The sequence below is a fragment of the Linepithema humile genome, chromosome 8 (assembly GCF_040581485.1).
Source record: "Linepithema humile isolate Giens D197 chromosome 8, Lhum_UNIL_v1.0, whole genome shotgun sequence".
NCBI lineage: Eukaryota > Metazoa > Arthropoda > Insecta > Hymenoptera > Formicidae > Linepithema > Linepithema humile.
This window is the reverse complement of record NC_090135.1, coordinates 2,359,394-2,373,260: the sequence shown is the minus strand read 5'-3', so window position 1 is coordinate 2,373,260 and position 13,867 is coordinate 2,359,394. Positions and strand designations below refer to the sequence as shown.

General features: G+C 45.2%; 2 protein-coding genes across 2 annotated transcripts; both read left to right on the top strand.

Moving 5' to 3' along the window:
- The first annotated feature begins 543 nt into the window (after positions 1-543).
- On the top strand, positions 544-2,785 carry LOC137001351 (uncharacterized). Its single transcript, XM_067360052.1, has 2 exons — positions 544-1,496; positions 1,579-2,785. The coding sequence occupies exons 1-2, from the start codon at positions 1,405-1,407 to the stop codon at positions 2,153-2,155; spliced, it is 669 nt and encodes a 222-aa protein (XP_067216153.1). The 5' UTR covers positions 544-1,404; the 3' UTR covers positions 2,156-2,785.
- Positions 2,786-9,119: 6,334 nt separating this feature from the next.
- On the top strand, positions 9,120-10,745 carry LOC137001350 (uncharacterized). The gene has a single exon (XM_067360051.1). It carries the CDS (start codon positions 9,173-9,175, stop codon positions 10,265-10,267), a length of 1,095 nt encoding a protein of 364 aa, XP_067216152.1. The 5' UTR covers positions 9,120-9,172; the 3' UTR covers positions 10,268-10,745.
- Positions 10,746-13,867: the final 3,122 nt, after the last annotated feature.

Here is a 13,867-nt window from a genome sequence, read left to right as displayed (position 1 = left end):
CGGTGTTTCGCGCGGTTCCCTCTCGGGGTTATTCAAAACGTTTATTGCGCGTCGTCCTTGGTCGCTTAACAACCAGGATTGATTCGGTTGTAAACCGGGGTCGTTTTGACTCGGATTACTGCCTAGCCAATATGAAAAACCGTGTCCTTCGCGTCTTTCGGACATTCGCTCTTATTTTACTAATGTGTCTTTATTTCGACTTACATTAATACGCTCGCTCGCATGGTGTTGCGTTGCTCGCTGCCCAGTGCTTCGTGGTGAGGTAGGTCACGTCCCGTTCTCGCTGTGCAGTGGCCCTTGCTCGGATTTCGCTGACTCTGCTTGGTCGTTGTGCTCCGTGGGACTTTCTCAGCTGCTTATTGCTCGAACTGCCTTGGCTGGACCGCTTCCTCGTGGAGGTTTTATTTTCTCTTCTCACTTTCACTTTTCGCACTTCTAGTTTCTGCGTTGTTTTCGGCCACGCTGTTCCCTCGGGTTGATCGTCTTGGTCCTGCTGCCGTGCCCAGGCCACCAGGGTGTCCTCCAACAGCCGGACTACGGTGAAGAAGACGGATCCCACCGCTGCCACCAAAATTGTTACGCCGTGCCCGTGACTCAAAGATCTCGTCGCGGGCCAACGCAGGATTCGGGATCCGTCGTGTAGGGCCAAGGGGGTTGATCCAAGGGAGATAATTATTGAACGATGTTCAATGAGAAATAAAATATCTTTATTCACTTAACACTCGCGTACACTTTATTTAACGGCTTCCTCACAGTCGTTACGATCGCGTAAGATACAAACTCGGAGTTCGCGATACCGACGTGCAGCTCGTGCTTAGATCAAACTTAAAACCCGTGGTGACGATCGAGTCACCTTCTTTTATACAGATCAGTATCGAGGTTAGCAACGTCTGCTTTCCGTGAATGCTGATCTACTTCGCTTGTTTGTGAGGCAATCCGCCGATCGTTTCCTCATGCGGTTAACGCCTCAGCGTTTAATTATAATCGATTGTTACTTGTCTAAAGAATAGCATTGGTCAATATCTTTGTTAATTTTAAATACCTTATTCGTCTTTCTAAGAACGTGCTTTGAGTTGAAAGTTTTATTTGCTAATTCTTTAAACAATAGCGTTGCTAACTTAAAATATCTCGTTGTAGTCTTTCGACACACAACACTTTGCAGGTTCGTGCAGGTTTTAGCGTGACATCATCGCTATTTTTAGATCATAGGCCCTTAGGCAGCCACTTTTAGGCGCCATGTTGCCAGATTTCAATTTGCGTGACATCATCGATATTTTTAATTAGTGTCGTGTGCGACGAGCGGGTATAAAAAGCTCGCGGAAAAAAAATAGGAACCATCAGTTATCCGAAACCATTTGGACAATCACTACATCGCTGCAACGCTTCATCTGAATTATAGCAACGATGTTTTCTACCGTACAACAGACAACTATGAGTAATCCGGCTGACAAACAGCAAGGTGTGGATGCGAAGAAGCGGAAATTCTCACCCAACGTGTAAGTTGACTCTATTACTATTTACACTTTTAAACTTACTGCTATTGTTACATTTCAAACTTATACAAGCTTTTATCCACAGAAATAAAAGTAATTCGACAAGTATCGATGGAAGCATGATCACGCCTCCCAGAATTTTAGCTAGAAGATACCCGTTGACAAAAACCGGTTATAAATATCTGGATATTGGAATCAATGTTTCTACACCGAGCCACATAGAAATCGCTCTCGGTGACAACCATGGCAAAGAGATACATTTTACATACAACATGTGGAAGATCGTCCTGGACCAACGACACGCCATCCACCATTTCTTTAACAATGATACGAACGAAGCACCGTCTCAAACCATCGAACATGTCACGCTACGGTTTGGAAAGATAAACAATCTAAAAGTACTGCGTCTGGAAACATCAACAGTGTGTTTAGTAATGTCACACAACACCGTATGTAACATAATCGCTCTCGAGTATTGTGTGGATCATATCGCTCAATCGTTGAACAACGTCACTGGTATGGTCGACACCAAGTTCGCACACTTTCGAAAAATCGCGAGCGGTGCGAAGGACCCCATCGCGGTGATACGTGAGAGCGAATCGTTCGATAAGAATGATATAATCGATTGTGAGCTGTTAGCTCGGGTTTTTGGATCGCAATAATTCTAGCATATCACATGCTTTATTGTTAAAATATTTTCACTATCATAATGTATTTATTAGATGTATCTGTTTAATAAATATTATTTAACATTAAATTAATTTTTATTATACCATCTTTCCTGTACCACATCATATTCACTGACCTATCCTACTGCGAGATAAGCGCGCGCGTCATGTTACACTACATGATAGAAGGAAACGAGCGAACCGGTGACTATCATTTTTCCCTTCTAATTGTAACAAATAATTATAAAGTTAATAATTAAATATAATATAATTAAATATAATATTATTAAATATAACATTTATTAAAAAATTAATTTCAAGTAGTATATAATATTATAATATAGTATAACACAAGGATGGGATAAGGCAAAAAAAAAAAAAAAAAAAATACAATAATATATTTATAAAAAAATTAATTTCAAGTAGTATATAATATTATAATATAGTATAACACAAGGATAGGAGGAGGCAAAAAAAAAATACAATAATATATTTATAAAAAATATAATATTTATTTAAAAAGTGTGTACTATATATATGTGTGTGTGTGTGTGTGTGTGTGTGTGTGTGTGTGTGTGTGTGTGTGTGTGTGAAATAAAATAAAAACTATAATAATAAAAAAAACTATAATAATATAATAAAAACTATAATAATATAATAAAAAAATCGTGGGACCATCATCTGAAACAGAAAAATTCTATTAATAATCTGAAAATATTAAGTGTGATACTTATCGAATGTAATACTTACGGTTGAACATCGTCCGCAGAAAGCGCCTCTCTCACCGCTCTCAATACTTCAGCGGTGCGCGCTGCATCGCTTTCCATTTGTTGAAACTGTGTATTTAAAATTTCAACCTGCCTTAAGGCTATTACAAGATCCTCCCGTATATGCTGCCTGTAAGCAAAATATATATATAAGAATAGAAAGTAATTATTTCATACATAATATTAGCTAGCAATACTTACATTGACACCAACATCACACCATTTCCATTTTCATGGATATCATAATCAACTCTGAATGGATAGGGTACCTGTTGTTGCACCTCTTGTGCAACGTCTTCGAAGCGATATATTGATGTGCGCAGCACATTCACCCGGTCCATAAAACTTATTAACAATTCACTGATTTCATGAATTTCAATAGTGTAAAGTGCAGCCATTTTAACTCGCGACGGTATTACGTATTTCAAATGGCTTGAGTGGACTTGTGACGATCCCAGCCTTCGACACATTTTTATAGTACGTCCCTTAGATGTGGTGCAAATCTATGTGACCGCTCTACGGGGGTTATCTTTTCAAACATACTCCAAATTTATAATTTTGAAACATAATTCTTCTCCCGAGTAACCGAATATCAATCGATAGATTTAGTATAAACTACCGCGGCATAAACAAATCTCATAAGAGATATCATAGCGACTCCATATAATGAGTTTGACACCCATGAAATTCTTCTCTCACGAGGATGTATTACTATTATTTACAAACTACTGCTGCAAAAACAAAAGATACGTACGACACACGTGAATACTTATCTTACAAGGATGTATTACAATCATGATAAGTTAAATTAATGTATGATAAATGTTAAAAATTGTTTCAACTGCGCCTCTAACGCCTTTCACGATTACGAGGGGGAACGGGGGGAGGCGCTTGAGTCGTCCTCGGACGAGGCTCGACCACAGCTATCGGCTTGTGGTACACTCCGCAATCCTTACACTTCTCGTATTCGGAATTTTTTCTATTCTGATCACGCTCCATTTTCTATACTTTTTTTTTTCTCCACCGCGTGCACACTTTGAACTGATAAATTACTCTCTTCCGCACATCTTATATACAGCTCGACGCAAAAACGTCAATTTCGCTGTAGTAATAAACGTTAAAAGATGTACAATAGACGTTCGATAGACGTACGAGACACGTTCGATAGACGTTCGATAGACGTACGAGACACGTTCGATAGACGTTCGATAGACGTACGAGAGACGTTCAAAGACGTACGATAGACGTTCGATAGACGTTCGATAGACGTTCAAAGACGTACGATAGACGTTCAAAGATGTACGAGAGGCGTACAATAGATGTTCAATAGATGTTAAAAGTAGTTCGATAGGTGTTCGATAGACGTTCAATATACGTTCAATAAATGTCTGAAAGATGTACGATATAAGCGATAGGTCATATTACATGGTGGATTATGTAACGGGTAAAAGGTTGAATAAAAGTCATGCGAGTGTGATATACATCATTTTATTAGAATAAATCATAGTTGTTTTACACGTTTGTTACGCTCAAACCACCACCACTTGTACAATTTGCAAACATTCCGCATAGCGCAATGTCTCGTGTGATACGCGCAGCGCAAGGTTCCGATTACATCCAAGTTCGTCAGGTGTGCGATATCTTCGTAATCCGCATCGATCGTTTCGATCTCTACATCATCTTCCAAAATCTCGCACAGCCACTTTTTCTTTTCGAGTCCTTTCACGTATATCAGAGGCGGTTCCGTACCAATGGCATTGTTGATAAGACTTTTCATCTGACTGTACGAGACGTGTCCATCTTCCCATCGGAAGCCGTGGTGGTGTATCCGTAACCAACACGCCAGCGATTTTTCCGATTTCGTCAACAGATACCACGGTACGTGTTCACGAAATACGTAATGAGATAGCGTTTCGCCATCGCGAAGTACCGCTACCTCTTTCACGATAAAAATGTTGTTGAACGCGTAACCTTGCAAGTCGACGAAAATTGGTACGTTCGACATCGTCGTCGACCGTCGGAAAACTGACATTCCCATTCGCACACGTCTAATTTATAACTTTTCACACGAGTCTGCGCACAATGTTGTTCAGCGGATTATATTCGACCATTCGATCGTGTATAATGAGACAATAGGCGGTGGTGTTGGCCGGTATATTTTCCTTACAATCAAATTCTATTCGCACGTCAACGGTGGCGCTCTTGACAGAGTCGTTTTGTCGCGAACAATCTATGACTACGAACGGACCGGCTTTCGAGAATTCATCGATGTCCAAATACGTATCGTCCTGTCCGTAATAGGCTTTGCGGAAACGCGCATACATGTTGTACAGTATAGCGTATCGACTCTTGTCGAAATCCAAATTCATGTCGTCGTACGGATAAAAATCTGAATTCAGATGCAGTCTCACATTGGTGAGTTTACAAGCGTCAAATTGCGTAACGTTTTCAGACAGTACGTTTTTTCGACCGGTTTGGAGAGCAAAGATTACGTATCGCGGTTTTTCCAATTGCGTCGCAGCTTTGACCGCCCAGGAATGCTTGGTCGTGTTTTGCAGCAGAGGAAACTCGTACAGATCCCACGAACGGAAGCACACGCTCAGATATCGTCCGCTTTCCAAAGTTCGAAGAAGAGACAGCTTGTTGACTTCGCTCAGAGATACGTGAGGCATTCGCCACTGTATCTTGAGTAGCTCGATCGTCGGATTCGCACCGGCTCGTCCTACGAGAGAATTATTATCGTTGCGCGATCGTATCAATACAAGTTCGTGACGAGCGTTGATTACAATCCGTTTGTAGTCCTCGCAGAATCCTAAAAGAGTATTGAGCGGAACGCAAAAATTAAAGTTTCCATCGAGCAACGGATTTCCATCCGGATTCCACGATGCGTATTTCAGCGTCTTGCTCTTCTCCGTCGTCAGCGATACATAGTTTTTGATCGTGCTCGTTATTCCAACGTTTCTGTTACGATCGATTTCAACTCCGTCGAGCTCGTATCGCATTTCATCAAACATGAACGCGACACAATTATTACCCATTATACACACGTTATCTCTATTCTCACCGGTAGGATTCATAACGAGTTTTCCTTCAATGTAGAGAAAACTCTCACACGGCAACGTGTACAAATCCTGTTGCTGTATCGGTATTCGTATCTCGTCGCTGTGTCCCAACGTCGTGTTAGCGTACGGATTGTACGTGTGCATCTCATATTTCACGATACGCTCGTCGAAGACGGGCTCGTCAGCGATGTCGAGTATATCCATCTCTTTAAGCGTTTCTCACAACGAATCCCAACGATTTTAAAAAGTTTACGTTCGTCGTACTGAGCCTCTTGAATGGCGATTTTTTCACAATTTTCGTTGCTCTGTCAATCACTCGCTGTTCGTTCAACACGAGCATTTCCTCGCACCACGTCGCCGCAAGTGCAGTCTGATGGTAATCTCCTCTCCGCGAAAATCGATCAATCGTCCGTCTTGATCCACCACACGCAAGGTGATATCGGTAACGCTCCTCGCGATGACCGGAAGGTAAATGATTTGCGCCGGTGTTTCCGAGACTTTATATCCCGGAGGTACGTTCGGTGAAAATTCGTGTATCGTGTGCACCGACCTGTCGTTGGCGTACGCACCCGTGGTTATGCTGCATTCCACTCGAATAATGTTTACGTTGACGATGTTTACCGAGGAATCTGATTCGTGCAACTTTCTCGGTTCCAGTATACGACCCGTCGAAAATCCAAACAGCGGTCCGATGGTATTCGGTTTGGCGAAATTTATTCGAAAAGCGCACATGATTTCACTTTTCATGGTATTAACGTTGGGACGAAGTGACAATGGATAATCTTGCTCTTCACTTTTTCCTCGTTTTTGCAGTATCGCGCGTTTCAGATAAGAAGCAATGGCGTCCAATTCGTACGATCCTTCGGGAATTGTAATTTCTACGTCATTGTCGTCGAAATAAAATTTATTGTTCGCTACCGTCACGTTCGGAATCGTGTTGTAGGTCTCCATCGTGGTTAGGCCGAGCTCGTAGTCCCCATCGCTCAAGTCTATCGGTGGAAAATAATCCACCGTGAGAACGCTGCTTTTACCGCTTAGAGTGAGCGTCAGCGACATTGCCGAGATTCCATCGACGACTGATGTCGATCGATGGCGGATCGATTTTTATATCTATTTTCTGGAGGAACAGGAGGCACAATTGTCCGCAGATCGTTTGATCGTACGTCTGGTGGACCGTGCGATTGTACGTTATCGTTGTATCGGTGTCTCCGAGGTAGCGTGTAAGCTCCTTCGGCGGTTGCAAATTGCCAAAGCTGTCAAAGTATACGGCGCGATCGCCTCTCTTGGCGTACGCCACCCAATGCGTGCCCGGCCCGTCGACATCGTCCAAATTCACGATACCGCTCTCATTTTTATGTATCTTGTCGGGTAAAGCGTTACGCATGTAGACACCTCGGAAATACGGTATTCGCATACGCTTCGCTATTTGTAACAACTGTAGATTGGTGGTGGCACCTGTGGGCATCTCTATCGTTTTTTCGACGTTTTTTTTTTTCTCTTCAATCCTTTGCCCCGCTTGTACGGAGCGAGATAAATCCCCCGTCCTTCCATTACTTTATTGTGACGTTTCGTCTCTTCGAGTTGTCGTCGCGCGGCCTTAGAGTCGTTCACCGCCTTTGCAACACCCGCCGCTCCACCGGCAAGCGAACCGATGACTCCCAAGAGCGGTAACAACGGTAACATACCACCGCGTTTCGCCGTCGGAAGCGTTCTCCTCTTGGTCTTCTTCTTCTTCTTTCTCTTTGTCATACCCATCCCCAATTTCGTCTTTGCTTTCATAGCAGCCCATACGGCGGTAGCAGCAGCCCTCTCACCGAGAGTCGCGTCCGCAGCGGTGATCCGCACCCGCGCTTTATCGGCGAGAACGCGATCGGCTGCGTGGCGGTCCGCTGATTCGCGGTTTTGCGAGTACGCGATGTCGTGATCGCGACACGCCGCGTCCAACGGATTGATACCTCGATCCCCTCGCGCGAGTCGTTTCCGCAGACGAGTCCCCGGCCCGCAAAATTGGTAGCCGGGTATATGCAGCTCCAACGGTAGTCGATTTATCACACTGTTCAGTAAACCGGCACCCTTGTATCGTTTCATAGAGCGCGGATTCTAACGTATCGCGTGTAAATCATATTTCCAACTGAGGTGTGTTTCGACAGCGCTCACCTATAAATAGGAGGCGCGTATCGATCATTAACCAGTAGAATATCAAAGTTTGTCGGACGACAAAGTACAATGAATAACCGGGATAATAAGAAGGAACGGAAGGAGGTGATTGTCGCAAACGTGTATCGCTAATCGTGTGTTTGAAACAATATTTTTTTTTTTTCAGGATAATGTCCGAATCATGTATGGAAATAGAGATATTTTAGATCTAGCGACGAATATCCGAGCACCGCTCTTTCCGACATCCGATGCTGCGCACTCGTCGCGTAATAACAAGGATGAGAAAGAGTCTGGTAAAAAATGAAATTTGTACAACAACCGTACACGATCCGTGTGAAAAACATGGATGATAAGAGTGGGCAAGGGGTTTGTGAGAAGGCGTGCAGACACGGTAAAATGCTGCCAAACACGATACGCGGTATCATTTGCGGTCCCTCGAATTGCGGTAAAACCAATGTAATGATTAGTCTGCTGGAAAGTCCGAACGGTGTACGTTTCGAAAACGTGTACGTGTACTCGAAATCGTTGAATCAACCAAAGTATCGGTATCTCGAAAGATTGCTCGGATCGATCGATGAAATCGGCTACTTTACGTTCTCGGACAACAACACAATTGTACCGCACAGCGAGGCGTTACCGAATTCCGTATTCGTCTTCGACGATATAGCGTGCGACAAGCAGAATGCGATACGCGAGTACTTTGCTATGGGTCGACATTCGAAGGTCGATTGTTTCTATCTGTGCCAAACGTATGCAAAAATACCGAAACATCTCGTGCGCGACAACGCGAATTTACTCGTAATATTCAAGCAGGATGGAACAAACCTTAAGCACGTCTACAACGATCATGTGAATACGGACATGACGTACGAAGATTTCGGTACATTGTGTCACGCATGTTGGCGACACAAGTACGGTTTTTTAGTGATAGACAAGGATAGTGCGATTAACGATGGACGTTACAGACGTGGTTTTAACGAGTTTGCGGTACCGCGGAATGGTTAGTCGTTCTCGAGACGTTGACGATGACGCTCGACACGAAAGATATCGACGAGAGGGAGAAGATCGCGAAGGAAATCGCTCGTACGAGCGAGTCGATTCGCAAGAAGCATCGGACGTTGAAGACGGGTAGAGTGGAGCAAGAGGTGCAATTGGAGAAACGGTTGAAACCGATCGTAGAGCCGTTGAAACGAATCGTCGAGAACATCAAGGGTGACGATGATTCGGTTGACGATCTCGAGATTAAAAACGAACCGGACATCAAACGAAAGCGGTCGAGCTCTGAGAAGAAGAAGAAAATCAAGCGTACCTCGTTGACGACACCGATACAGACCCCATTGACGCCACCGGTACAAGCCTCGACTCCGTTCCAGCCGCAAAAATTGGTGTTTGAAGCGCCGACATATTTACCGACCGAAAACGTGTTCGAAACCACGGACCCGTCTTTCGTAACATCCGTGAGACAGACGATTCAAACGTCCGATGGTCGGGAAGCTCTGTACGGTCAAATGGGTCCGCTGGGCCAAGAGTACATCGGGGAGCTCTTGAGCGGTGACAAGAAGAGAGGGATCGACAACGTGTACGGTGTATACTTCAACGATGCGGGAACGTTTCTCGGAGACAAGGCCTTCGACATTGATAGAGACGACAATGTGATCGTGGACGGTGTGAAATACGCTGGCACACCCGGCCTGTTTGAATTAATATTCAAAAGACTTCCCGACGATACGCTGTGTACGGAGGCTGACAAACAAAAGTACAAGAGCATACTACTCGCTACTAACGCTCACAGACGCGGTCATAACGCGCATTTACCTGTTTTGGGAAACAAAGGATACAAATACAAACATATCATCACACCTCTGATATCTAAGAAAGGTGGAGGTGTTGCACATCTCGACAGGAGAGGTGCGGGTCGCACGTTACCCAAGTGTAACGTACCACAGACCATGACTGTGACCGACAACGCTGTCGATTACGTGCACTGGGATGATCCGAACGAATTGGTGGATCGCCTTCGATTGCTGGACGCCTCCCGTCAGGCGGGAAACAACGCGCACGACAACGAATTTCTCTCGATTATCGAGGAACTGCGCGAAGCTGGTCTGATTATAAATTGATCACAGCTTTTCAACTATCGCCAGTATTGCTCGTGTGATGCTACAGGAATGTCTATCAACAAATTCGGACTACAGTTAGGAGGAGGAAGCGCCAGGGTGACGAGACAGAGCGGCGAAGTCTCGAAGAATTACGTGCGCGAGAATTGTCTCTGCAAGGATGGTGAGGTTTTCAACGCCAAGTCACGCGTGATCAGACATCTCGCCGACCCTGGTTGATTCAACGATTTCGAGTACACGTACACGTTTTCGAAACGTACACCGTTCGGACTTTCCAGCAGACTGATCATCACATTGGTTTTACCGCAATTCGAGGGACCGCAAATGATACCGCGTATCGTGTTTGGCAGCATTTTACCGTGTCTGCACGCCTTCTCACAAACCCCTTGCCCACTCTTATCATCCATGTTTTTCACACGGATCGTGTACGGTTGTTGTACAAATTTCATTTTTTACCAGACTCTTTCTCATCCTTGTTATTACGCGACGAGTGCGCAGCATCGGATGTCGGAAAGAGCGGTGCTCGGATATTCGTCGCTAGATCTAAAATATCTCTATTTCCATACATGATTCGGACATTATCCTGAAAAAAAAAAAAAAAATATTGTTTCAAACACACGATTAGCGATACACGTTTGCGACAATCACCTCCTTCCGTTCCTTCTTATTATCCCGGTTATTCATTGTACTTTGTCGTCCGACAAACTTTGATATTCTACTGGTTAATGATCGATACGCGCCTCCTATTTATAGGTGAGCGCTGTCGAAACACACCTCAGTTGGAAATATGATTTACACGCGATACGTTAGAATTCGCGCTCTATGAAACGATACAAGGGTGCCGGTTTACTGAACAGTGTGATAAATCGACTACCGTTGGAGCTGCATATACCCGGCTACCAATTTTGCGGGCCGGGGACTCGTCTGCGGAAACGACTCGCGCGAGGGGATCGAGGTATCAATCCGTTGGACGCGGCGTGTCGCGATCACGACGTCGCGTACTCGCAAAACCGCGAATCAGCGGACCGCCACGCGGCCGATCGCGTTCTCGCCGATAAAGCGCGGGAGCGGATCACCGCTGCGGACGCGACTCTCGGTGAGAGGGCCGCCGCTACCGCCGTATGGGCTGCTATGAAAGCAAAGACGAAATTGAGGATGGGTATGACAAAGGGAAAGAAGAAGAAGACCAAGAGGAGAACGCTTTCGACGGCGAAACGCGGTGGTATGTTACCGTTGTTACCGCTCTTGGGAGTCATCGGTTCGCTTGCCGGTGGAGCAGCGGGTGTTGCAAAGGCGGTGAACGACTCCAAGGCCGCGCGACGACAACTCGAAGAGATGAAACGTCACAATAAAGCTATGGAAGGACGGGGAATTTATCTCGCTCCGTACAAGCGGGGCAAAGGATTGAAGAAGAAGAAGAAGAAGAAAAAAAAACGTCGAAAAAACGATAGAGATGCCCGCGGGTGCCACCACCAATCTACAGTTGAACGAATAGCGAAGCGTATGCGAATACCGTATTTCCGAGGTGTCTACATGCGTAACGCTTTACCCGACGAGATACACCGAAACGAGAGCGGTATCGTGAATTTGGACGATGTCGACGGACCGGGCACGCATTGGGTGGCGTACGCCAAGAGAGGCGATCGCGCCGTATACTTTGACAGCTTTGGCAATTTGCAACCGCCGAAGGAGCTTACACGCTACCTCGGAGACACCGATACAACGATAACGTACAATCGCACGGTCTACCAGACGTACGATCAAACGATCTGCGGACAATTGTGCCTCCTGTTCCTCCAGAAAATAGATATAAAAATCGATCCGCCATCGATCGACATCAGTCGTCGATGGAATCTCGGCAATGTCGCTGACGCTCACTCTAAGCGGTAAAAGCAGCGTTCTCACGGTGGATTATTTTCCACCGATAGACTTGAGCGATGGGGACTACGAGCTCGGCCTAACCACGATGGAGACCTACAACACGATTCCGAACGTGACGGTAGCGAACGATAAATTTTATTTCGACGACAATGACGAAGAAATTACAATTCCCGAAGGATTGTACGAACTGGACGCCATTGCTTCTTATCTGAAACGCGCGATACTGCAAAAACGAGGAAAAGGCGAAGAGCAGGATTATCCATTGTCACTTCGTCCCAACGTTAATACCATGAGGAGTGAAATCATGTGCGCTTTTCGGATAAATTTCGCCAAACCGAATACCATCGGACCATTGTTGGGATTTTCGACGGATCGTATACTGGAACCGAGAAAGTGGTACGAATCAGACTCCTCGGTAAACATCATCAACGTAAACATTATTCGAGTGGAATGCAGCATTACCGCGGGTGCGTACGCCAACGACAAGTCGGTGCACACGATACACGAATTTTCACCGAACGTGCCTCCGGGATATAAAGTCTCGGAAACACCGGCGCAAATCATTTACCTTCCGGTCATCGCGAGGAGTGTTACCGATATCACCTTGCGTGTGGTGGATCAAGACGGACGATTGATCGACTTTCGCGGAGAGGAGATTACCATCAGACTGCACTTGCGGCGACGCGGTGCGAGGAAATGCTCGTGTTGAACGAACAGCGAGTGATTGACAGAGCAACGAAAATTGTGAAAAAATCGCCATTCAAGAGGCTCAGTACGACGAACGTAAACTTTTTAAAATCGTTGGGATTCGTTGTGAGAAACGCTTAAAGAGATGGATATACTCGACATCGCTGACGAGCCCGTCTTCGACGAGCGTATCGTGAAATATGAGATGCACACGTACAATCCGTACGCTAACACGACGTTGGGACACAGCGACGAGATACGAATACCGATACAGCAACAGGATTTGTACACGTTGCCGTGTGAGAGTTTTCTCTACATTGAAGGAAAACTCGTTATGAATCCTACCGGTGAGAATAGAGATAACGTGTGTATAATGGGTAATAATTGTGTCGCGTTCATGTTTGATGAAATGCGATACGAGCTCGACGGAGTTGAAATCGATCGTAACAGAAACGTTGGAATAACGAGCACGATCAAAAACTATGTATCGCTGACGACGGAGAAGAGCAAGACGCTGAAATACGCATCGTGGAATCCGGATGGAAATCCGTTGCTCGATGGAAACTTTAATTTTTGCGTTCCGCTCAATACTCTTTTAGGATTCTGCGAGGACTACAAACGGATTGTAATCAACGCTCGTCACGAACTTGTATTGATACGATCGCGCAACGATAATAATTCTCTCGTAGGACGAGCCGGTGCGAATCCGACGATCGAGCTACTCAAGATACAGTGGCGAATGCCTCACGTATCTCTGAGCGAAGTCAACAAGCTGTCTCTTCTTCGAACTTTGGAAAGCGGACGATATCTGAGCGTGTGCTTCCGTTCGTGGGATCTGTACGAGTTTCCTCTGCTGCAAAACACGACCAAGCATTCCTGGGCGGTCAAAGCTGCGACGCAATTGGAAAAACCGCGATACGTAATCTTTGCTCTCCAAACCGGTCGAAAAAACGTACTGTCTGAAAACGTTACGCAATTTGACGCTTGTAAACTCACCAATGTGAGACTGCATCTGAATTCAGATTTTTATCCGTA